The 26,613-nt window shown below is 43.1% G+C and overlaps 1 protein-coding gene across 2 annotated transcripts; it reads right to left on the bottom strand.

Annotated features, from left to right (window-relative positions):
• Positions 1 to 102: 102 nt before the first annotated feature.
• Positions 103 to 25,134, bottom strand: GALNT15 (polypeptide N-acetylgalactosaminyltransferase 15). Of its 2 annotated transcripts, XM_084306709.1 has the most exons (11): positions 24,895 to 25,134; positions 24,145 to 24,687; positions 19,075 to 19,241; positions 18,153 to 18,357; positions 10,148 to 10,315; positions 9,425 to 9,542; positions 8,275 to 8,469; positions 4,539 to 4,670; positions 3,333 to 3,434; positions 2,403 to 2,543; positions 103 to 1,472 (listed from the first exon to the last, which is right to left on the bottom strand). In XM_084306709.1, the coding sequence occupies exons 2-11, from the start codon at positions 24,684 to 24,686 to the stop codon at positions 1,326 to 1,328; spliced, it is 1,917 nt and encodes a 638-aa protein (XP_084162835.1). In that variant the 5' UTR covers position 24,687; positions 24,895 to 25,134; the 3' UTR covers positions 103 to 1,325. The 2 variants fall into 2 exon arrangements, with proteins under 2 accessions (XP_084162835.1, XP_084162834.1); XM_084306708.1 differs by having other exon boundaries at positions 24,145 to 25,134.
• Between the last annotated feature and the right edge of the window lie 1,479 nt (positions 25,135 to 26,613).

Raw genomic sequence — 26,613 nt, 5'->3', positions numbered from 1 at the left:
CTCCCAGATCTTTGTTCTTCTGTCTTACAAGGCTCTTGGAAAGTGTCCTCATTGTTTAACTCCAAAATTGAAAGTGCCCGAACAAAATACTGATAGAAGTTTGCTCTGCTAGTGCACACTGAGGCCATTCTCATTACCTAACATGAGCTCCCGTTGACTTCTGCGAAAGAGAGGAGGTCAGAGGGGATGCAGGCTCTACAGCAGCTTGTTTAGAAGATTATGCATGTTACTGTCTTCTGAGGATTGGCGCGGAGACCCATGACAGCAAGAGTCTACAAATCTTGTTGGCTAAAACTGACAGTGTAAAAGACTTACTCAGTGTAGTAGGCAGCAAGCAAGTGGAAGCAGACACCAGTATTTTCTTCCTATGTAGCCGTTGTTGAAACCTGTTGTTTCCCTCCATTTGCTCTCCCCAGCCACGTTTTTGTCACTGGAATAATAATGAGCTCATCCCACGGCTTTTCAAGAGCGAATGGATGCCACCGATTCTTTCCATTTCCGAATAAGCAGGGGAGCTGTTACTTTTCTCTCACATCTAATTCAGTCTTCTTCCATATTCCACAAAAGGTTCCTGAAGAGTTGTTCTTATGTTGCATGAACACTAAAAAAAATGTTGTTAATAATTCAGTCTCCTTCTCCCATCCAAATTAGACTCTGGACGAAGGACGTAAGGAAGGGTGTGCCAAATGCTGAAGACTGTTGGTATTCCAAATCAGTGAGAGCAGTTTGTGCCTAATTAAGTGCTAATTTATGCCCTGTGCTATCTCATGGAGGGTAGAAATTTGGCTCAGGATGGAAAATTCGTTTTTTAGCTATTACATATTAAAACATCTACTACTTTTATGCATACAAAACCTACTTTGTTTTATATGGATTGAGTGCACTGTACAACACGGTTAAATTCTCATCCTGATTTGGCTGACTTCCTCTTAGAGTTTGAAAAGTTTCACAAACATTCATTTTCCTGTATCCTCAGAAGTCACAGAGTATGCTAAAGACAAGTTCTCTGGCAGCCAATATTCCACGTTTCCTTCAAAGGGCAAACTCGACTGTCTTCTGCAATAGCAGAGTTGAGAATCCATTGATGCTCACAGTATCTTTATTCCTTACTTCACAGAATAAATGGAAATTTTAGCTCAAGCTGAATAAACCAGGAACTGTCGGCAACTAGTTGAGCCAGGCTTTGAAGGAGAGACCTTCCTAACTTCCCTGTATGCTACAGCAAACACAAACTTCTTTCTTTTCTGTGTCGGAAATGTATCTTGAATCCCAAAAGAGAAGTAATGCTAAATGTTGGTGACTTGATTTCCCCACAGACCTGTCAGTCATCTCTGACGTAGCCCATGGGAACGTTCAAATTGCCACAGCTGGTTTGCATTCTTGTTACATACACACAAAAACAAGTCCTCTTCGTCTTCACTCTTCACTGCCTCTATGCATTTGCCAGAAAGGACATGGACGATCAATCCATTCTACAAGATGAGAGAAGGGGAAGAAAGAACGAATAAAAAAATAAGGTGAAAACTAGGCCATGTTTCTGAAACTTTTAATGTACAATAGGTCATCAATAATGACTTGTTGTTCAAAAAGGTATTGAACATGATGACTAAGTTTAGCTCTGAGCCCAGGACATTGCGAGAACACAATTCCTTTGGAAGCTGACAGGCTGCACAAGTGCAGAGCTCACTTTCTCTCTTTTCCAACGCTATTTGTTTCCTGTAGGTAACTGCTGTCAGCAGCACCAACTGCAGTATTGGAGGGCACCAAATTTCAAAAGGACCAGTGCTTCCCTTAGGAATCAAAGCATATTGCAGTAGGCATTGTACCCGAGGATTGCAGCCTGCCTATGACTACAGTAACCGCTATTTTCCCAGGCCGTCCAAGAGCATGACATCTTTCAGTCTTGCAGAGGAGTTCCTACTCTGTTGGGTGAAGTCCACTAAGTAATACTGAACTCTTCTAACAAGAGGTTTGTCCTTCAGTAATACAGGAGGAATTTTAAAGATTCCCCTGCTTCTGAAGAGCTCTTATTTGGGAGAGTTCAGATTCACAGTGCCTTCCCCTATCCAAAAGAAGTGGGCAAGGATTTGTCCTGCTCTTACTTACACAACCTCTTACAATTCTGATTCTATTCTGATAAGGCCAGTAAATTAAACAGATAAAACGAGGGCATGTGAATTTAGGTAGGATTTCTGTACTTTGTATTTTTTTAAAAAAATTGTTTTGCACAGGCAGCGTAAATGTGTAAACTGCATCCTAAATTTCCTGGGTGAAAATGGTTCAGAAATGAAAGTTGCCCTTCAAATATGTCACCCCTTCCCTGCGCATGCATGCTGTCAGGCACCCAGTGATGGCACAGGTGCCCTCAGCAGCCCTCCCCTCATGGCAGTGTCGGTACGGACCTCCTGGACGTCCCAGTGCTGCTGGCTGTTGCCTGTCTCCTTCGTACAGTTGTGAGGTACAACCTTGCCGTGGCTGACATCAAAGCAAAGCAGCGGAGCAGACCCAAGCCGGATTTCCTTCATGCTGTTATATTCAAAGTGCTGGAAGAAGGAGGGTTTGTTTGAACAATGACAGAAGGGCATCCCGATGCATTTTTAAACGTTCATTCCAAAATTTCCCACTCGTGTTTTCTTAATGTGCAACCCAAATATGAATGAAGGAGAACCAACAGGCCTGATCCTGCAAGGCAATCCCCCCAGCTAGTTTTGGCATAGCCACATACTTGAGACTATTTTTTTGAGGAAAGGCTTTGTGGGCTGTAATTATGCATAAAGTAAACCCATCCTACAAGAAAATGTCCTAGTTTAATAAATATTTGAACAGAAGGGAGTTTCTGAAGTTGTCTGTACAGATTGCAGTTAAAAATGTGCCTGCAGCTACCCTGAGCCCAGTGTAAGCAGTGGAACTTGCTTGGGACTTAGAGTAAATATCTGCAGTCAGTCTGTACTGGCTTGACTTCTCTCAGTGCAAGCACTTGCTAGTCTAATGCCAGCTTGGGTACCTACATGAATTTTCTTCCTGTATTTGACTGCAGTTTAGACACTAGAACATGGGAGAAACCACCCCTGTTACCAAATATACTAGCAAATAACCACTTAACGATGTCTGCTGGAGCAAAGTGCGGGGACCAGGCCTCAGTGGAACGTGGAACATTGCCATTTTGCAAATGATAATCATCTGTACAAAGACGGGCAATGTTGGCTTAGCACACATATGGTATGTCAATATTTCCCCTAATGCCAACCCACCCATTTACACATTGGAATCACTATTTTCTTAGTAGTTCCTTAAATACTGTGCAGTACCCACATACTTGAGGTGTACGGTACCTGGCTGGGGCTGTCACTGCAAGGAGAGAGTTTGATGGAGCCGTCTGCAGTGGCCCTTCCAGGTCTGTAATCTGCACAGAAGCCAACACCAGTATTGTAAAGCTGTAAATAAATGTTTATACTGAAATAAAGCACAGTCAGATACAAAGAAAATATTCAGCTAACTTTTTTTTTGGTGTGATTACATCCCCTTACAATAGGTGTTTTTGCTTGCAGTTCAAACAATGGATTTATTTTCTTTCAGACTAGATCTTGCATTTTGATCTTGCAAAGTGATCTGATAAACAAGGGAGAGTCTCACCAAAGGTCAGTGACACCCAATGAGTTTTGTTTAAGTTAGAGTTACCCACTTCTGGTTTTAACTATTACAATGGTTAAAAGAAATCAGCCAAAGCTACTTTTATGATAATGGCAAGTTGCACTTCATCATGAAATTGTACATGTAATGAGAAAAAAATCAAGTTGTTCCAGAGGGAAAAAACGTTTCCTTTGATCCACAATCAGTTATTATGCTCTTCTCAAGCAAATTTTGGTAATAGGAACAGACAAAATAGTAAAAGGACACAGTAAAATCTGGCTACAGATACCAGGATGTGACTTAATCAGTAGGCCTTGTTTCCTGGTTGGGGGAAATCCCTTCCAGTAAGGCTGCCTGGAATGAATTTGTATTTTAATTGATGATAATTATCCTCTTACATGGTTTTAAAAATCATTGAGAATGTCACCTCCTGTACACAGTCTGCCAAGTAAGTGCTATTTCTACCACCTCTGCCCTTGGGGAAAGTGCAGGACTGGAGAAATGCTGCTTTATCTCCTTGCACATGGATCATCATAGAGATATCTCACCTGCTGTTGCAGTTGCCATCTGTGTGAGGCAACACAGTTCTTTTTCTGTGCTAATAGCACCTAAAGAATCTAGGGTTAGGATCCTCTGATCAATGACACCAAACTGAGACAGAAAATCTGGGTTCATCTCCTGGCTGGAGTTCAAGGCTCATGTGAGAATTTGGACCAGCTGTTTGTCTCCTCAGTCCTTTTGCTTCTTGTTCCATTCTTGTTGTGTAGCCTGTTTGTATAATAAGCTTTTCAAAGTGGTAACAGCCACTTACCGTACACTCATTGAGTACCTAGGACATGGAAGCAATACAGGGATCTTTGATCAATACAAAAATAATAATCCTTTTTTTTTAGTGTATTTTCTCTTACTTTTCCAGAGAATCTTGGCGTGTCTTCAGTCTGGGAGAGTTCAGGATACACATTTGACAGAAACCACTGGAAATTTCTACAGCCCAATCTCTTCTGTAGCTGAAGACGCTCACTGCAGTCTGGCTTCTCTGCCTTCATGGAGAAAGCACAGGGCAAACAAGGTTAAGAGTTTATTTGTGTTAGAAATGCTAGAAATGAAAATGACTGCACAGGAATTATTTCCACTGCCTCTCCTATCCTGCTTGTTATAGATACTGATACATATCTCTCAAGATCAAGCCCAGGAGGAGGACCAGCTGTACCCTTTCTCCAAATGTGTTAAAACAGCATTTACTCTGGTGTTGTGACAGAAGGTAATGTTTCAGAAATAGCACACACTGTGAAAATCAGTATTTCCTTTAAAATTATTATTATCCTGCAAGATAAGTCAGATCTTTTTAATTAAAAAAAGTCTGGGTCAGATTTGATACTTGTTGTACTGAAATCAGTGGGACTGTATCAGATTGTCATTAAGTACAGAGCTTGACCCCTTCCCCCCCAAAAAAAAAAAAAGATTAAAATTTGATTTCCTGACCTTTAAAAGTCCAAATTACCCAGTCATTGTCAGTCTTCCCTGATGAGAAAATGTAAATGAAAGGAGAATTTGGCCTAACACTAAGCCTATCAAATCATTACCTGGCAGTTGCTAAATGTAGTGGGTGAATGCGTTTCCTTTGATTTATGTCTTTTCTTAAGTTACATACACATGATCATAACTCTTCACCCTCCTTAGTACCAACTCTTGTTCTGAAAAAAGACAGGTAACTTCAAACCTCGTTGCAGCTATGGGCATCATCACTGCAAAGGCCTGAGGGTCTCAGTATGTGAGGTATGTAGCACCTGAAGATGGCCAACAGGATTCTGAAAACCTCCTAAGCAGGTAAGTGCCTAATCCTTTGGTTTCAAAACCATGCAAAGCACTTTTCTAAATCTCTTATTGCTCAAATACTAAAGCAAAACAAAACAAAACAACGACAACAACAACAAAAACACACCACCTTTAAGAGTCTCCTCTTTCTTGCCAGCAATAGATTTCCCCCTTCACATTTCTACATTTAAAAAAATGCAGATTTAGATTCCAGGACAGTGGTGTGGATTCCTCTGTCAGAGATTAAAATTGGTAACATAAGCAAAGAATTGCCTGTAAGTAACTTTGCTCAGCTCAGTCATTTCTCAGCATCCATAAGAAAGAAAAAAAAGCCGTTGCCACATGGCTGAAAATCACTGACAAATAAAGAGCCTTGGAGATGAAGGGAGAGGTATTAGTTTCTAAAGATAGGTATCAATCATGCCAGCCCCTGTAAGCTTCACAGGCAAACATCAACAGTTGCAGTATGTTAAAGAGAACCTTATAGTCTAATATCAGTCCTAGATTCAATAAGAGTAACAATGAACTTCGGCAATTCAGCACCACACAAGCCTGGCCCCGAGAGATTTCCTTGGAACAGGAAAACAGAGGAGTAAAATGCTTCCCCTAAAAAGAGGCGTTCCTTGAGAGGCTCTGCTTTGGCTGAAGAAGGCAATGGTGGTAAATCTCATGTTGTCATACTAGTTTCAGCGTGCATTTGATGCTGAATAAACAATGTAAATATTGTAAAGAAACTCATTATCCCTGTAAACCAAGCTGAAAGGAAACTGTGCTTGTAGGTTAAATAAACAAACCACACACAGACAAAAAAAAAAGGAGAAAAAGAGGTGGCGGCTGAAATTGTGGAGCCCGGCAAAGAACCTTATTCATCTATATTAATGCTCACGCCACAGGCATCGTGTGCAGGATGTAATTTCGACCGTAAAAGGGGAAGACTTATAAAGCAATCTAAACGGGGGTCATTTTTTATTTTCAGTAGTAGGCTCGCAGAGATTTTTGTAGTGGCCAATAGGTGGCTCCGCTCGCCCTTGCAGTGCAATAAATCCCCGCTGGGCTGATCTGCAGCTGTGGCAGCTGAGCGGCAATAATGTCATTGCTTGCTCGTGTCTTTTGAATAACATCCCACTGCACTGACATACTGAAAATATTGGCTGTGAAAGAAAGGAACGGAGAAAAGGGCCTTTTATGTTATGGTGTGTTGAACAGAGAGATTGTAAAATAGGTCACTTGAAGGAGCATCATACTTAGGAGTACTAGAAGTACCCTGGCTTGAACAAACTCTCAGGCAAAAGGTCATCGTACTTATAGCTGGTAAACTGAATCATTGATGGCTGTAGTTTTTAGTTCAGAAAATTGCTTCTGAGTTGAAAAGAAAAGCCTTCAGGAAATAATTAAATGATTTAAGGAACTAACTGCCCATCTGAAAAGACCTGGCCTAGCATTCATTCTCCTGTTACATTGCTGTAAGCCTTGCGAGTCAACTGATGAAATCCTGGCCAGTGGAGTTAAAATATACTGCACAGACAAGAACGGAGAAGCTTTTTAAAAAAGAATAATGAAAGAGAATGTGTCTCAGGCTCTAGGATGAGCATAGCAGCCTGACTGGAGAGGCAGATCTGATGGAGCCTAAGGAGGTCAGACCAGGTGACAGGAGAAAAGCCACGCTGACACACAGCCCTTTTTGTCTCCCCACGGTAATGCAGCTCCTGCTGGATCTCCTTTCCTAGATGGTGCCCAGAGCTGCAATGCAGGCACACAGGACTGAAATGCAGGAGCAAAACTGAATGGGAAACTGCACACCCCCTACACATGCCATGCCTAGCTGTTTTCAGGGAATCTTTTCTCCTGAAAAGCGTGGAGTTGGTCAATGAATAGGAAGGTGAATGACACTTTTTCATTCAAAACTTCTCACAAGTTTTTTCCATTTCTTTGTAGAAGAGGTTATTTTTACAAGGAAAGGTATGGGAGCTGAAGAATTCTGGAGAACTGCAGCAAATGAACAACTTTGCTGCCAAAGCTTTTAATACAGCACCCAGCAGTTTGTAACACGTGGGATAGACAGTCCCTTGACTGACCCTGGTTTACAGTGGATTACACAGTGGCATAAAAACAGGTATGGCTGTTCTGCAGTTGTTGGGCAGTGTGTAGCCTGCAGACATTTCAAGTGTGGCTGTATGCCAGGGCTGTGTCACACACCTGGCTGCAAGCCTGTCTCCGTGAGCAGGCTGCTGGCAATCCAAATCTCTGGAGGTTGGATTGCTGTCTTTGGGGCCTTTCTAATGAAAAAGTAACTTGTAAACAGTAGCTATGGTGAGAAGTGAATTCCTCAGTTACAGATGGTTACTTCTGTCAATTTAGGAAGAAATTGCCTTTTCTGATGTTCCTGCAGTAGGAGAGACAACACAGCTTGCCACGTGCCAGTGAAGGTTACTTGAATCACACGAGGAAGACTGTCAGCCATGAATGAATCCTCTGGAAGGTCCCTTCAAGCACACAGTGCAACTGGGTTCCATTTCAGATGATCCCCCTGTACTATCAGTGGTGGAAAAGCAAACCACTACTTGTTGGGCAATCTAAAGAAGGAGTCATTTGGTGAAGGAGTCATACTCTATGAGATTTGACAGCTTCAGCAAAAACAGGTTTCTCTCTTTCTTTCCAGATCTAAGAGCTCTTGTACTTGGCAGGTTTTACAAAAAGAAAAACTATCCCTGGCACCTTGCCCATTGAATGTTTGACTGCACAGAGACACCCACGCTGCCATCCCACCCCTTTCACCTACCTCAACACAAACTCCTACCCTCGTAAACAGACTGCTGCTGATGTCTTTACCTTGCTGATTAGGAAAGCCACTGTGTCGTGCTTGTAGAAGTTGTCTTTGAAAGAGCCCAGCCAGGTCTCTGCTATTCGGATTTTGTTCCTCACAATGGCCTCATCATAGGAGAACGCACGGGGGACGTGATTTCGATAGACATGTCCAACACGGGAGCATGGAATGATTTCTACAGAGCCACCGCAGAGCCAGGTCTGAAACACAGGTGAAGGAGCAAAAAGAGATCATCTTTTACTATCTTCTACATAGCTGGTAAAGCACAACTAGCAGCATTGAGTAATAGACCAGCAATTTTAAGAATGCAAAGCAAAATGAGATTCACTCATTGAGTTAAATCCTGCTCTGGGCAGTGGCTGAATGTTAATTATCAGTTCAAAAGCAACTAAAAAGGGGAAGCTGCTTTACTACAGACTCCAGGAAATTCTAATCTGCGCATTGCTGGAAACAGATAGAGCATCATTATGTGCTTCTTCATACACTGTTCCCCACAGACACTGAGACACACAGATACTGTGCAAGATAGACCTTGGAGTAGAACCATTTATATGCTTTTATGTTCTCCTGTGCACAAACAGTGCAGTATAGTGAAGAGACCTGGGGGCACACCTTCTTTTGCCTTGGACATAAAAGACTCTGTACCCTTTGTGTCTGCAATTTCCATTGCTTTTTTAACATCAGTTACTCTTTGTATTGAGCAAAAACGAATGCACACAAATTAAGATAAATGATTTGATATTTAAAGTACATATTGGCAAAGACATGAAAGCTACTCTTCCTTTGGTGCATGTTACATGTCAGAGTAGAAGAGGTGGATTTCAGAAGGCGCCTAAACCAGTGACTTTGTCCTCGGGCAGATACTCATCATAGGATCACAGAATTGTAGAACAGCTTGGGTTGGAAAGGACCTTGGAGTCTAGTAATAGTGAAACTTCTTGTCCTGCCATAATGCTCCTAACCCACAGCAGCTGCAGATTCCTGTATAGTCCTGACAGATCATGGAGCATGGGGTAGAACTCTGCAAGTGAATTCTCCATACTTCAAGAAGTTCTGCACTTAATTGCTTTTATAAATAACTTCTTACCTTTTCATTTAAGTCCTTTTCAAAACCCATTAGTTACCAGTCCTTGGTGTTTTAATTAAGGTTCTTACCCTTATAGATAGTTCTAGATTTTCTGCTCCCCACATGGTCATGTCAGAATCATAAGCTCCAGTGTTTTGGAAGTGATGTCGATCCATGGCAACTACTGCACCAGCTACCACAGGGCTCCTGGGTAGAAAATAGTTTGGAAGTGAACAACTGTTTTGGGTAGATAATATGAAGGATGAAAACCCCATCATTTCTGTGATGGAGATAACATTGAAAAATGATTGAATGCCACCCCTTGTAATCTCAAGTTAAGTGTTTAACCAACCAAAATTAAGAACAACTGGAACTGAATCCTAGGATTTGCCTGGGGAAGAGGGCCAAGCACTTAGGTATTGAATAAGGCTCAGACCAGTGAGAAATGTAAACCATCCATGTACACCCAAAACAACAGACAAACATAATGATTAAGACATCTCTTTTAACTCTGTATGATCCATCTTCTGCTTTCCCTACAAATTTCAATATCTTGTCTGGTCAGGTTGTATACTAGTTGCTTCCAGTTGCATGGAAAACATTTGTCATGTTGGCAGTATGACTGCAGCCTACTTAGAATGAATGCTAAAGGCCAGATAAACTCAATGTAAACCAAAAACCTGTCCCTTCAAAAAACATTAACCAAGCAAATGCAAATAACCATGTCTCACTTTCATTAGCTGGAAGCTTTCCCAAATTGTACAGTTTTGCTGTTGAGCTGAGTGGAGGCATATTGGCTAATGAACTGTTACCTGATAGGGCTGATGGGAGACTGTCGTACCTTCTCTTCACGCTCTGGCACTGGTTCCCAGTGAAAATCTAGTTTCCAATCAAAAACACCTCGATGCAGGCCCACAGAGTGATAGTACTGAAAAGTCTTCCAGTCTATGACATCTATGACAGGGGAGACCACACTGTTTCTGCAAAAGACAATATAATTTCTTCTCAAAGCTGAAGCATAAATTCAGTACTGTGTTACTGAACAGTGGTTCTTTTTTTGATATTGTCAACACAAACACTCCTTTAGATATTGAGTGCCCTCGTTTTCCCTCCTGACAGAGCTCAGATGCTCAGTGCACGTGAATGCTGAGCCTGCAGTAACGATTCTAAAGATCAATAATTTATTGATAACCTATACATTACATTATCATTTTAAAGCTATTCAGGATTTTATTCTGAATTTACCATCAAAATTCTTCTAAAGCTCTTTCACCCAGAGGCCTCAACCTCTGAGGTTATAGGATCTGTATGGATGCAAAGTTTACACTGAAAGATGATTCTGGGCTCACACACTTTATCATCCTTTGATTTTCCTCTAGATGTTCCACACTTCATGAGTTTGTCACTTCAGGACAATGAAGCATGGACTTACCCCTACTTTGTTCTGCTGGTAGCTTTGCAAAAACATTTATCAATGCATTTGGAAAACAGTTTCTGTTTGTATTGCCTTCTACCACACCTTAACGTGTTCTTGCAAATGCACTGAAGAAAAATAAGAAACATTCACTAGGAATTAAAGTACACTGAAAAAATACTTTTATTCTTGAGTATCTATATAGGAAGTTATTCCAGAGTAGCTCTTTCCTTAGAAAATAGCTTCCTGTTGAAACAGAAAGAAATTAAATGGTCAGTTTTGGGGCGAAAAGTAAAAGGTTTTATCTCCCCTGTTTAAAGACATTCATGTTGGTCAGAGATTACTCTTGAGAGAAATATGTTTGAAACATACTCTAGCCGATGGAGGAAGGTCATCTCAGAATGTTTTCATGCAGTGGGCCATAGGTTCTCTTCCATGGCAGAGACCAGAACCAACTGAGGAAGCTGGCAGCCCTCTGTGATGTTCATGTAATCCTGTCATATCTTCTCTGCCTTTACAGTATCCTTAGTCTTTTTTTTTTCTTTCTTTTTTCTTTTCTTTTTTTTTTTTTTTTTTTTCCCCAGTAACAGGGTGAGGGGAGCTCAACATTTTGGTTTATCGTAGTTGCTCTTTCCCATAGAGAATTTTCAAACCCCATGGAGAAAAAGAGATTAGTGATCTTCAGTGAATTGTATGAAAATGAACTGTGCAGAGGACAGCATTAAAATGATTCAGTTACTCCTTTGTCTCCTAATGTGAGCAGACTGCCCTGTGATGAGTTAAAGGCAGAAAGATTTAAAATAGAGAAGTGATTATATTTCTCCATTCAGGTATAAAACCAGGCCTTGCAATATGTTATTATAAGTGCTCTTAGGAACATGCATTGAGTTTATAAATAGATAGTACAATTTTATGGTCACCTGCAACATCTGTAGGTTTATACATCAAGGCAGTGATTTGCTGTCATTCTTCTGCAGGACTCAAGAAGAAATGCAAAGAAATGATCTTAAAAATAATAAAGCTGATATCCTTCCCTGACTCTCTTGATGAAAACCCAGTGATATAGTTTTGTATCCAGGACAGGAACAACCTGAAATCTCAAGCCAACAGGAGTCTTTCTAGTGAAAGTTGTATTTAACCTTTACTCACTAACAGCATGAAAAGGAATCTAACTGCTTCTAAAAGTTACTAAAAGGTAGTGCTCTGTTGGACTCACACAAGCAGGTGGTTTTTTCTTTGACATGCTGAGAAAAACAGTGCTAACAATTTAAATGGATTTTCTAAGACTAAACTTCAAAAAATGAAAAATCACTATAATTTCTACAGCCTGCTGCATTCTCCAGTGCAGACATCACTGACAACTGTCTGGGTAGGAGTGTACTTGGAGCTGGATATTTCCCACCTCACTTTATTGCTCCTTGCTGAAATGCATATTATTGCTGCTTGTCTGTCCATTCCCGTCCAGACAGGACTGGGGAACTAATGACTCCAGGGTAGTTTATTTTACAGTTTCAGAGTCAAGTGGGAAAGATCAGGAGGGCATGCTTGAGTGGAAGCCAGCACAGGCAATGTAGACTAAACCATTCAAAACCCTTGGCCATGAAGACTGGGCCACATGTGTGTAGCCACTATAGCTCAGGAAGAGACAACGCAGACACTCGGAGCTATGCTCAGAAATATACTGGATCAGATATTCCAGGCATTTCAGATGATCCCGCATTTTCATATCCAGCCATTTCAAACCCATCCTTCTTTTTGTATCCACCTTAAATTAGTTGCCACTTGAAAACTCCAAACCCCAACGATGCTTCTAGCATCGGTGCCATCGCTTACAAGTCGGCACCACAGGAACAGTTCCAGCTGAAAGAACACCTACTTTTTAATGCATGCTTTTACTTCGCTTGTTTTGGGGCATGGTTATTCAATGTAATTCAGGAAGAATACCTGCACTGATGTCAGGGATTCTGATGGTTAGGAGACCAAGCAATTAGCCAAAATGTCTACAAATTATGGCATGGAAAATACAGTACCAGATAGGTCATATTCTAACCTGGGTGGATAAACTGGGTGATCTTTAAGGTCCCTTCCAACCTGAGCCATTCTATGATTCAATTATATCATTTTGCATTAGGGTTTTTTTTTAATAAAAGATCTACTTTCTGCACATTCAGTGATGATTCCGTCTTTCGGTGGCTCTAAATGCAAATTTGCAGCAGAAGGTAATTGAAATTTGGAAGATGTTCTTAGCTATTCTTTTTTGTTTTTAACTGAGTAACTGGCAGACAGTCAGCAGCTTCTCGGCACTTTGAAATGAAACACACTGGCAAACTACTGCTAATTTTACTCTGTGGAATCCAAGGAAAAGAAAAAAACAGGAAACTCAAATACAACTGGCAGCGAGGCTTTGAACTGTTTGACTGTGGTGATACTAATTTGTGAATATTTCAAATGCTTGGAACACACAGGATCTACAAAAGGTCACAATTCCATGAAAAAGAGCAACCCAAACAAGAACAATTTCCTAGTTTGGGATTTCTCAACCAAATACGACTTAAATGAAATGCCTTCTCATGACCCTTTGCAGTCGCCATGGACATTATGTTCCTTTCTGTTTTTAGAATAAGTAACATGAGAAGAAGAGTTAATTAATACATCTGTTTTGAAGTCTTAGATATGATATTTTGAAAGTGTTTTTTATTGATTTATCTTTTTTTTTTTTTTTTCTGGGAAGGGAACAGATTTTAATCTGTTTAAACCCTCCTTTAAATAAGGGGGATCAACAAAAGCAAACATGAAAATGCTGTGTTTTCCTCAACCAGTTTCAGAGTGGATCATTCCCTGCAAAAATAAGATAGCTCAGAAATCCAGGCAGCCTGAACTGTCTGGCTCTGCACATAGTCAAAGCTTCAGCAAGTAATTGAGAACACAAGCTTGTTCCACGGCACACTTCATTTTCCCTGAAATCACATTGCTTGCTGAAGTCTTCAGGGAAAAAAAGTAATTCTAAACACTTGAAATTTAGTGGGATTAATAAAAAGAGAAAATGTAGTGATCAGGAATGGTAAAGCTGTGGGATCCAGGATTGCTTACATATTGCCTCACAGACCAACTTCTGGCTGACCGAAAGCATAAGGACAATATCCTTGAACTGATGCACTACCTACATGCTAAGCACTAAGCATGTAATTCAAATCTCGGCTAGGCAGAGTCCTAAGAGAATGCTTTATAAAATATATACATATATATTTAAACCTGCTTTGTATGTTAAAATATTCAAATCTGTATGTGGGGTTCTGAAATCTGTACGAGCTGCCAGTACCTTTTTACACTGAGCAGTCTGGGCACCGTGCTGCGAATCACGCCTAAACCTTTAAATCTTCATTGCTCCTACTTTTGCCAATAATGATTGCTTTTGGCTTTAGATTCTCTTCAAGTTTCTTTACCTCATCTTCTTTAAAATAGGTCACCTGCTGATACTGATCAACTGGGAAAGATTGTCAACAGATAACATATCTTCAGATAACATACCATGTAAGTGCAGAACTTTATCGTACTGAATTTGAAATTAGTGTTATCGACAAATGGATCAGGCTATAAAGAGAGGTCCCAGGAAGCAGGCTGCTGTATGTGAAGTATATGGAAGGTTTTCAAAACAAGGAAAGTAGCATGGAAATGCATGCTCAGATGCGTGACAGGGTTGCTTGTCCTCTGGATGGAGAACATAATGCTTCCCTAAGCCCATAAGAAGGCAGAAACCAGATGGTTTATGGATGTGATAGCTTGAAAAGCTGGAGTGTGGGCCACAGATAAGTGGAGAGTAGGGCAAAAAAAGATGATGGAGGTGTTCAGTGCAAAATATTTCCCTTCTCCCTTGTGCACTGCCATAAAACCAGCACCACTCAAATGTTTTGAACAGAACTCTGTATCTATTCCTGTATCTGCAGAGGCTCTGCTCGCCTCCTGAGCTGATGAGATAGCTTTCCATTGCTGTGCTCATTTCTTATTCTGTTTAACAACATCTAGTGACCTAGAATCATGGAGATAAGTAGAGGCACTTTGAATTTTAGAAACCAAAGAGGCTTCTTTTAATAATACTGAAGGCTCCAGTTTGCTAACGTAATATTTGAGCTGTGGTATAGGGAGTGCACCAGAGGGCAATAGCCTTGGTGATGAGGAGCAGGGGAAGGGTCCTGAGGGCAAGCTACCCCTTTGCAAGCCATCTCTCTCTGCACTGTTACGGTGCCCGTGCCTCTTTTAGAGCTGGAATTCCTTTCCAAGAATATAATCAAGCCTTATATTGCTTCCATGCAGTATTCTCAGGAATATGAATTTCAGGAATATCAATTTGAACCTTTTTTATTTATTTAAATCACCCTGCTGCAAGAAAGGAACCATACACTTCAGCATGATGGTCACTATGTTTAGGTTAAAGCAACAACCTGTTCAGGGCTTCAGGCAGAGTTCACTGAACGCTCCCCCTGCCTTTCACTGCCCCTGGACTGAATTGCAGTTGTCTCCTGCAGTCTCCTGGAAAAGGCAAAAGCCTCAAAAGACGATTGTAATAATTGCACAGCTGCGTTCCTCCGCACCATGCTGCTCACCTGGAATTAGGCTGGAACATAAACAGTTGTCAAATGAAATGATCTGTGGGGCATCTCATCTAGTTTTCTGATGTCTCCCAGGTGACTGTGGTATTCATCCTTGGATAATCGAAATGTCAGGGGATGCTTTACAAACCGCTGAACCGTTCTCAGGTGATACACTAAGCTGATGCACAGCATCCCAGTCAATTTGTTAGGCTTGGTTCAGAGAACAGGTCCCAGGCAAGGTGTCCATAAATGCACATGTAATGATTTTAGAAAGACTTAATACTTCTTGGGAAAACAATTTTGATTGGGTTAATGAATAAAACCCTCATGCAGGGAGATGAAATGCAGTCACCCAGAGCAGTCAAATGTCTGACAGATATATCTGTACCTGTAAAATTGGGATAATATTTCTCATGTTTCTCATGTCTGTTACTACTACAGGCTGCTCAAAACTGATGATATCTCCCTTTTGGTGAGTATGTTCAACCTGCAGCGGGGTCTCAGTTTGCCCAAGGATCTCTGTGCATCACTAAGATCATACTAATAGTGGTAGACCTGCTAAGGCATCCCAAAATCGGGCTTGTTCACAGCTTTCAAAGCTAAAATCTCTCTCCCGGCTCCCTTAAACTCTGGCAAAGGACTGAGATTTGGAAAGGTTGCATTTTTCCTTGCCAGCTAACAATTCACTCACTCTACATGATTAAGTGTTTTCCCATCCTGTCCCTGCAGCACAAGAGCGCAGGTAGCAGCTTGATTGGTACGTTAAGAAGAGGAATGGGGGTATTTCACTACTCACTATAAGGTTTTTTTCACTGGGCTTTCCTCATTTGGGCAGTCTTAGGGAGTGGACATGATTCAATTTAACAGCTCCTCAGCTGCTAAATGAAGCCAAGTTGCCTATGCTAGTGCTTTACATCTCCGTAGTGATCTCCATGCAAGCATTGCAAGCACTTTAGGAAAAATAATGAGTTAACTTCCTTATCAAGTCAGTGTTACTATCACCATTTTTCAGTTAGGGAAGCAGGGACAATGAGGGAAACTGACTGCCAGATGCTTTTGAGCATTCCTCTATGTGCACTGGAGAATGGAACAGGTTCCCCACACCAGGGTGGCAGAACTTCCAGCAGCAGACACAGTGCCTGGTACAGCAAGCAGAAAGGGATGATTTAGCCCATACTATTATCCAAAAGTCCTTCCACCTTTTCTCCATTAGTCCAATTAGCCATTAGCTAATTCAGTGTTAAATTCTATCCTTGTAGAGGGATGAATGAGCGTATGGGCCTTGCAGGGAAAAAGAATCCTTCTTCCTCAGCCCCTGGTGAAGGTGTTACAGAGATCTCAGAGCTCTGGTAGGCTCGGTGGTTTGGCATCCCCTTGGCAGGGAGAATTTTTGACAGTGAATCCCTACACTTGGAGACCTCTAGGTCCCAGCTGCTCTCACACCATTGCAATTCTCCTGAAGTAATACTTTATAGTTCTCCTTTAAGGCTTTTTGCAGCTCTTTTTGGCTTCAGCAATATAACCTTAAATAAGGACTGACCAACTGATACAAACAGGAGTTTTGCACAAACATCAACAGTTGGCTAGAGCTCAAGGCAGAAGAATCTGCATATTTTTAATAAGCCATCCATTAAGTCAGCAGACAAAAAAGAATCTGCTTTTCCAATGAGAATCTTTTAGAAGAGAAGAGTCATGACATCCTAGGGCTGCATTCCACTAGCTTGTAGTATTTTTCATGTTTTTGTATGAATGACGTAATCGTTTCTAAAAGCTCAAATTAATTCTCTTATGAGCAAACATAATCAGCCATAAAAGCAGTTTGTTCCAGTGCCTGGGAACAGCCTTTGAAGGTCTTTATTACTACTATTTAGTGGTCTGGTAAGACTTTTAAAGATATATTTTTCTTTTACCCCCTCAAGCAATTATTCATTTTTTCTCAAGTGGCTTATGGGTAATGATAGACAAGTTAATGTACAAACGTTTCTTTCAGAAAAGTCCCTTTAATAAAGGATTTACTTCCATGTAATTCTAGAACCATTTTCAGTGATTTAATTTCTTTGATGGACTTGGGTACTACACAGATGAGCTCAGCTGTACATTAGAGAGGAGGCCCAAGTACCTACCTAAACCTGAAACACTCAGAAAATATGAATCTGTACCTTTTCCTGTGAGTTTGGTGTCTGAAAATATATGAGATCAGCTAGAGCTGTCTAGGTTGCCCTTGAAGTCTTATTTTTCTGTGGAACAGAGATGGTGCAGGTGACACTGGTATGTAACCAAGCAGGCTCAGGAGGACAGAGTACTTTAAGGAAACTGTCCCATTTTATCCTTGGCTTCATGGCTGAGACAACTAAAAAGCAAAGATAACTGTGGAGTGCTGCAGTAGTTTCTCTGGTGGACATTTCTCAATTTGCAAACGTCTTGAGACTGCAGCCCTTTTAATTCAGACCACCAGGAAGCCTCCTCATAGCTCTAACAATGGCTAGGTGCAAACTCTGACAGTTTAGTGACTCTGGGTGTAAAATGAGGGTCATAGCTGCGTGACCTCTCCTGCTTCCCACATATCACAGTGACGTACGTGGTGTGAAAGTAGAAAATAAAAGCAATGTGACCCGCAGGAAGAAGGTAACCAAGCAAGGATGGAAAAAAAAAAAAAATCTAAGTCTTTCCAAGTACATCTCTTTCAGCAGAAATTAGAAAATGCAGAGAGCTGAGAAGTCATGAGGACAATGGTGTTGGACAAGACAATGTGTAAGGGTCCCCTCCAACCCGGACCATTGCGTGCTCCTACGGATCCCGAGGTTCTGTATTTACCGGTTGTTGGACAGCCGGGCCAGGAGGGGCTCCAGCCAGCCCTTCTGACACTCGCAGTGCGAATCCATGAAGACGAGCACGTCCCCAGTTGCCCGTGCAGCTCCCAGCATCCGACCTCGGATGACTCCAAGCCTCTTGTTGCTCCGGATCAGTTTCACGCCGTCCAGCTTGGAGATGTATTCACTCAGGGCTGACTTCAGGGGCCCTGTCATTAACAGAAAGGTCATTTTAGCTTTGATTCAAGCTCTTACAGGCAAACAACAGATAGTAGGAGATGTCAAATGTTTGCTGGTAAAATGTTTTGGGGGCATTTTTTTTATATATGGCCAAGCAGGCCGTGTTCCAAATACTCCCACAGCAGCGTAATGTTAAAGAGAAGTAAAGACTAATGGAAATTGAGATTCACTAGGTGTGAAGCTATTCCTCTGGGAAACTTAATATCCTCCTCTCCTGTTTGCACCAAAAGGTGGATACTCTCATCATCTCATAAAAGGCACAGATCAGAATGAGATACTACAGGTGTTTGGCTTCCCAAAGCACTTGGGATTACTTCAGCAATGTGGAGTTTTCCACTCCATGCTTCAGCCAAAGTCCACGTCTGGAAATTATTACGGCAGATCTGGTCCAGTGGGAAGATTTGCATACTGTGAACTTATTTTAAAGTAAGAAAGCTGAGAGTGATTGGAAGTGATAGGGAAAAAAAAAAAGAAAAAGGAAAAAAACCCAAACTATTTCAAAGTTGAAAGGCTAAGCTGGATTCAGGGGATGGAAGAGCAAAACCTGGCAGTCAGCTCATGGCTACACTTAGCTCTCTTGCGGGTCTCATTTGCCTTCTCCTCTCTTCATGCAGTTCTTGGAGGAGGACAGTTTCCTCCCTGCAGCTTTGGAAAGCAGAGCTCTCGTGCAGAGAAGTGTGGGCTACCTTGCTGGCTCAGGTCATCTACTAGGATGATATCCTTGAGGGAGGCCTTGGGGGCTGTGTCCATAATGCTGTGCACCGTTCTCAGCAGGGTCGACCAGGCTTCGTCATGGAAACAGATGATGACACTAGCAGTAGGCAGGCTGGAGTCATATTCTTGCTGCAGGCACCTGCATGGGATCAAATGAGGGAGACACTAGAAACACTGGTACACCTGGCTGCTTCTTCCTCAGACCAGTTACAAGCTATACCTTGGTCTTCGGGGATGGAAAGAAATTGAAGGTCTCAGCTCAGGAAGAAAAGGAAATACTAAAGTGTCCCAAGACTGGAGCACAAGATAAAAATATGAGAATGACATTATAATAATTGAAATACAAATATAGGCATGTTTTGCTGTATTCTGGGGTTCTTCTGTTCTGGCTGAGGCAAGGAAAGAGAAACTGAAGACAACTACAGCAAAGCAGGGAGGGGAGATAAAGCAGATCAGTCAGTCTCCCCCCACACCCCTTCCATATTTCTCCTATAACAGAGAAAAGAGCAAGTTGAAATGCAGTACCTTGGAGGCTAAGAAGTAAAATAACTCATCTGCACAACAGATAAGTGTCTCTGTGGCCTGCCTGACGAGGAGCATAGTGAATGAAGCCAGCATCTCATCCCAGTACACGAAAGAAGTGTACCCTTACGTAGGTAATGAAAACAAATACAGATACACTTCAGAAAGTAAATCCTATTTGCAGACTATGGAGCCTGTACACCTTGCTCTTTCTGACCAAAATGGGTCGCTGGTGAAAGAGGCTCCCAGGTGGGTGGATTATCCCTATGCCTTTTTCTGCTCTTTCCTTTACAAGCCAGGTACTGCTACAGTCTACAGCAAGAAACCTGGCTGCAAGGGGCTCGGTGTGGCATTGCTGGAGAGGCTGCAGAGCCCCAGCGGGGGCCCACAGCTCCCCAGCCTCTCCTGGTGCCAGGATTGCACCCATCACATCAAAACAACAAACACCAACGTGGCACAGAGTGAACGAGCTGGTGGTACGTGATTTTGGTTCCAAGGTTGTTTGCTGATCCAGCTTTGTCCCTGGTGTCAGTTCATGAAAAGCCGTCGCATGAATCTGGCCCGTTGTTGTTTCAGCGTTCTCGTATCGCCAAGCAAATCATCGTCTAGATTTACAGTGCTCATTAAACAATTAGCTGCTCAGCTAACTCAGCTGCAGCAGAAGCTCATGTAAGGGATATCATGTTAATAATTGCTGTGTTTATTGCCATTTTACTTAGTGCTTTAGTTCAGGGAGTGAGGCCCTATCATGGTAGACACCACCCAGGCACAAAGCTGCATATCATTTAATAGCATCCACGGGCTGAATGATCTAATAACAAATACAAATAAATGAATACTACAGATACACTTCTGGGCATATCAATTTTAAACGGCCACAATACTTTTAATATTTTACACTAATATCCTCTTCATGGAGAGAAACATTTTTCCTGATGATTTTTACATTATAACTAATGTATTTTTTTCTCATTTTACTAATCTTCTGTAATCAACAACACTGTTGTTTTATCATTGCACATGGGAGACTTTGTCTATTTTTCAGCAGGATGGAGAGAAGGATGCTCTCATGACTTGGCAGTATCTGTCTTTTCAGGCAGAATAATCTGGAGATAATTAAGAAAAGCGAAGGTCTGATGCTGTCCTTTCACTAACAGGCAGCTTCCAGACAGGAATACACAACACAGCTATAACCACCTGTGCTTTCCACCATCATGCTGCAACGCTGTGTTGCTGGTATTGTGGCTGTAGCGAGAAAATCAGGCTGTTGTGGAATCTTAATTGGAAAATAATTGAAAATAACTGTACTTGAATATGTAGCCTAGGTGGCGAGTGCCTAGTTGCCATGGAGATTGGCAAAGGCTTGCAATGTGGGTATCTAATCTTTGGAAAAACGAGCAAGGGTACTGGTGCACAGAAATGCCTTCCCTGTAATTTGGAGCAGGTCCACAGGCTGTCTGTCAGAAATTGACATTTCAGAAAGTCAGGGCTGTGACTGGTATAAGACGTAGGGATTGAATCCAATTTGTGAAAAATAAGGAATTGTCACATGCAGCAAGGAACGGGAGAGCGATTCTGACAGAGCACAGGCTCTGCCAGCGAGGACTCCCACTCACCTGCAGGGAAATAGCTCATTGAGATTCAGCTCCCAGCTGCACTCCAGTGGAAGCTGCGCTTTTGTAACAAAACTTAAAATCTTTTCAGATACCTGTGTGTTTGCATTGTCCTGCATATGTACGGTTTGGTGCTCAAGGCCAAGGGAGGAAAATGGACCTTTTTTTTTTTTTTTTTTTTTCAGGCAGAATTCAAAGAAGATACATTGACAGGCTTACTTCAGGTCCACAGTCCCAGGAGGGTGTCAGTGGCAGCTGGACAAACTGATAGCACTGTGAGGGATGAAAGTACCTTAGAGGATGAATTTTGGTGTGGGAGAACAACTCTGTAGCACAACAAGACAAGTTCTAAGGCTTTTTCACCTGGAGACCCTGGCTGTGTCAGAACAGTTACTTGAAGGAAACAGGACAAAACCAGGCACCTGGTTTGTCCACCGAGGTATGTTTTACTGCAGGATCAGTAAGACTGCTGGGAGAGATGCAGCTTTATGCATCTACTTTCTGAAAGGTAGCATAAAACATTCACCTGGAAAGGCATGCAAAGAGATGTGGGCTTTGTTAGAAGCTGCGGTCTGGTGAAAGAGGTCTGAGCTATCGCTTTCCAGCTGGGGAGGTTGGATCCAGGGCTGTCAAGGCAAAGCACAGCTAGCAGGCTCTGGTTTACTTCCATCAGAGCTCTGCACTCTTCGTATAAAAAGAAACTGTAGTTGTGCTGCTCAGTGCTCCAATGCAAAGCACAACAGACCTTTTTATGTGAATTTCTGAGGAACAGCAGCTAAGTATATCTTACGGCATTTACGTTACATCTTGCACTCTGGTTTAACAGTAAAAAGGCAGTATGTAAGTGTGAAGCCTGGCCAGCCTTATTTTACAGTATCCAGAAGTGCTTCACAATTGGTAGGCACAGTGTCTGCCCTGAAGGATTTGTCTTTTTAAGTGAAATGAGAGAAACTGAGTCTGTGCAGCTGACTTGCTGAAATTTCTCCAACTGGTTAGTGTCTCTCTGATCACTAATAATAGACATTATTACAAGCAACACGATTCAAGCAGAATAGGCTGATAGCCATTCTGATTCCTTACTGTTTCACTCTCCTTTTACATCAGTACGAAACAGAACTGGCACAGCTGTGAGTGAGGCCCCCAGAGTAAATTATGTCCAACAAATATCACTGTGGTTTGCGTGCTGTGCCATGAAGGACAGGACTGGCTTAGAGGTAGACCTCTGCTGCAGGTTTATGATCTGGATTTAGATCTGAACAACTGCAAAGCCTCAGATGTTCAGATCTGTGGTTTCAATCTGGGCTTCTATAAGCTGTGGTGTTGATAGGTCCTTAGGCTGTCACTAGTCAGACAGGAAAACTCATCCAAGAGCTCTGAGACCATGGCTTAAACCTGAGTTGAGATTAATATTAGCTAAAACCGCCTCTTGTTGGATGGCCCTTCAGCTGCCAAAGTAAAACTGTTTTTTGGCTTACATCACAGGCAGTAAAACAGGGTCATCATTCCTCCTTTGAACATTACATAGTTCAAAGAGCTGCCAGTGAAGCATGGTGAAAAATTACCGAAATAATATTAGCATATCATTATTCAATGGAATTATCCAAATTAACACTGAATCTAGTCAGTGAATGTAGAAAACAGTCCCTGCCTTTCATTTCTCTTTCCTTAAGATTGTGCTCTTAATTTAGCACCACCATCAGGTTTTAGACATGGGAAAATGACCGCTAGAAAAATGACTATATAAATTCTGTGCCTTAAAATGTTTTCTGGCACATCTTTCCATTGTGTCCTAGGGGAAGGCTGCAATAGCTTTTGTTACAGAAGGCAAGAAAGAAAGATAGCCACCTGCATCTTATTGCTTCTCCCGTGGGCAGGGGAGCACTGATACGCCTCAGCCCCTTTTAAAGTAGGGTGAACTGCTCCTCCTGGGCTGCAGGAATAACTGGCTCACAAGCCTCCAGGCTCCAGACACAGTACGTGGGGCTTCAAACACAACACGCGGGGCTTCAAACGCAACACGTGGGGCTTCAAATGCAACGCGTGAGGCTTCAAATGCAACACACGGAGCTTCAAATGCAGGATGTGGAGCTTCAAACACAACACAGGGCATTCCAAATGCAACACGTAGGACTTCAGACACCAAGCTTCTTTGATGTGGCCTTGCAGCCTGGCTGCTGCTAGTTACGGTGCTGTTTGGCGAGCCCGGTCAGACGCCCTGCTCTGCACCTCCCTGCCTCCCTCCATGGTCTTTCTTCTCACAGGAGGACAAAATGGTTGAGGTTGCAGCTTGGCCGGCCCAAACCCCTGCTCAAGCAGGGTCACCTACAGCAGCTTGCCCAGGCCCGTGCCCAGACGGCTTCCCCAAGCGGGAAGGGGGCTGCTGGGCTCCGTGCCCCCCTCAGGGCGCTGCCCTTGCCCTCTCCTCACGGGCCGGCCCGAGCCCTGCCCCGCGCCCTCCCCTCAGCACCTGCCGCGGCCGCAGCCCCCGCGGCCCCCAGCAGGCGGCGCTGCCGCCCGCCCGCCCCGCCTGAGGGGACGGGGACCGGGCGACGGGACCCGATAACGGGGACCCGATAACGGGGACCCGATAACGAGAACCCGATAACGAGAACCCGATAACGGGACCCTATAACGGCAAACATCGCCCGGAGCCCGTGCTCCTCTTTCAGAGCTGGCGTCCCCATCAAGCCGCAACCCCCCACACACACCTCCCCTGCCCCCGGCGCCCCCATTTCTGCCCCCCGTCAGCCTCTCTCTCCCGGCTCCCGCTGCACCCAAAGCGAGGGGGCAGGTTGGTGAGGGAGACATGGGGCTCACAGGAGGAGAGAGGGGTTCACGGGGCTTTGGGGCAGCGCCAGGGGAAGGTGCGGGTGTTCTCCCCGAGATCAAATAGGCTGCTTTACTTACAACGGGTGTCGTACCTCAGGCAGCTCCCTGCGCAGAGACAGCCGCTCGCTGAGCGCTTCGTTGAAGCCGTGGGTCTCCAGGCCGAGTGGCTGCTGCCCCACGGCAGCCCCATGCCCGTCCTCCAAGGGAAGGGGTTCGAGCTGGGACTCCGGGTCCCCCTCCTTCGCCTCCGGCCGCCGGCTCTGCTGCTTCACCACGCGATAGCCCTTCCTGGCCTTGCTGTGGTTCCTTCGTCCCGCGGGCGACACGACGGCGGCGATCAGCTCGTCCTCCCGCAGGGAGATGAAAGGCGACAGCCCGTCCAAGGGGTAGTACTGCTGGCTCTCCTCCTGGGTGTCCAGCATCTCCTGGGGCTCCGCAAAGCCCATCTGATAGCCTTCCCGGGGGTTGAACTCCACCGGCTGGAAGGTCCCGTCCTTGCTCTGGTTGCTGGGCGGTGGATTCAGCGTTGTGACCATCAGCAGCAAAAAGCCCAGCATCAGCAGCAACAAGAGAAACTGCAGCTTACGTGATCCATATCTGCATTTCTTCCTCAAGAACATGCTGTTGGTGACAAAATGATACAGATGGTCATGTTAAACACCACTTGGATATCGCTCAGATTCCAGTCCTCGGGTTGCAGCAGAGCACTGGTTTTCACTATCTGCCAAGAGGATTTTCTGTTCCCCTCACATTTCACTGATGTCGTTTCATGCTCTCCTCTCTATTTACAGACAAAACAGAAAAAATGCCTATTAATATTGCACTTACTGTAGTAAAAGGCAGCATGGATCCAGTGGGATGAAGTAGATCCGTTATTATTCAGTCTCGGCTTAGTTAAGAAAGAGCATGTTTAGCTGATGAAAAAAGTAGCTAAAGTTTTGATTTTTTTCCTTTCTAAATTCTAAGTAAAAAGAAAATCCATTTCTAATAGCTTCCTTGCAGAGTATTTCCTGCTTCTTCAAAGTTTCCCGTTGCTGCCTGGTCTGATGTGCCTTATCTCTGAAAGCAGATCTGACAGCTTTCCCCCGTTCTGAGGCTTCGAGTTCGCTGTGATCAACAGATGAGAGAACTAGTCAGTCCCTGACTTTGTTTCACACATAACTACAGCACTCAGTCAGGAAGCACTTTGCCAGACATAATACAGAGCAATGTGTGCGTCTTTCTCTTGGTCCTAATGCCCTCACTGTTCTTGTCCTATCAAATCAAAACTTTGCAAAAGCTGTCAGAGGAGAAATATAAGAAGCAAAACGCCGTGTTATAAAACAAGTCAGGGCGTACCACGAATCACCCGACTTCTGAGTAACCTTATTAAGCTAAGAATGCTCAGAGTGAGAAGCAAGAATTTCATAAACTGAATAAAAGATGGAGTGCGCATGATTTATTTAGTGTTAGATTTATTCATATGGTAATGTGCTAGCTGGAGTATATGAGTATATTTCATCTGCAATAAATATTTACAGCTGTAGGGATTTTAACACTGACATAAGGATGCCAAATTATCACCTGGCAGACTGAAGTTGTCTCCTCATCCATAAATTTGGTGTTGCACGGGGAGCAGCACTTCAAGTTTTCAATAGTCCAGGAATAACATGCAGAAAGCCTGGGCTGGAACAACGACTACTGACACTGAGAGAAAACAACTTCTGTGAGTAAAAGGGGAGCTCAGTCTCTGAGGTCTGTTTGCTAATGCTGCTGGCAAGGGTGCTAGTGGGCACTGACTGTGGCATTTTTTTGCTGCAAGACAGATGATTGTCCAATGGGAAAAGGGTGAGACAGTCCACATGCTTCAGCATCACATGCCTCTTGGTCTGGCAGAGATCAAATTATAGAAGACACTCAGGTGTTACCGACCTTTTTGATGCTGGGGACATGGGATTTTTTTTTTCTTTTTTCTTTCTCCTATATCCTGTAGCATTTGATGATCAAAAAGCTCCGACCTCCAACTCTAGGAGGCATGTGACTACTGGAGAACTTCCATATTCACCTTTTGTTAAAAAGTAGATTTCTAGACGTTGTAGGTAAAAGAAAAACCTGAAGACATGAATGCAGTACACTTTAAAGGAAGCCAGGCATTCATTCTTTCTTTCCTTTTTGCCCATTACCTCCCTATAGCCTCTTTGCTTACTCCTATAAGTTCAGTCTATGGGTCCTGGTAAACAGCTTTCAAACAGCTAAAAAGGAAGGGACACCAACTTTTCAACTAAATTGGTTTCAAAAGGAGGGACTGGAGAGAGCACCTCACGGTTGCTGCAGGCACGTAGCATCTGGCACTTGTGTGTACTCCCCTGACTGTCTTATGCAGAATGCCTTGAACAAGTGAGACCAGTCTGCCGTGCCTTGGCACCTTGCCTACCTCAGCTGTTCTTAAAATGATATAACACTGCTATATCCTGGGTAGATGGAAGATTTAGCCAACATTTTGATACTTCACCATTGTGCATACCTTCCCTTTTTAGCTTAAATTCACAGAAAAGTAACATCCCAACC

The sequence above is a fragment of the Netta rufina genome (genome assembly GCF_964035555.1).
Source record: "Netta rufina genome assembly, chromosome: 2".
Classification (NCBI taxonomy): Eukaryota; Metazoa; Chordata; class Aves; order Anseriformes; family Anatidae; genus Netta; species Netta rufina.
The sequence above is the reverse complement of the archived record's forward strand: the minus strand, read 5'-3'. Positions and strand labels throughout refer to the sequence as shown.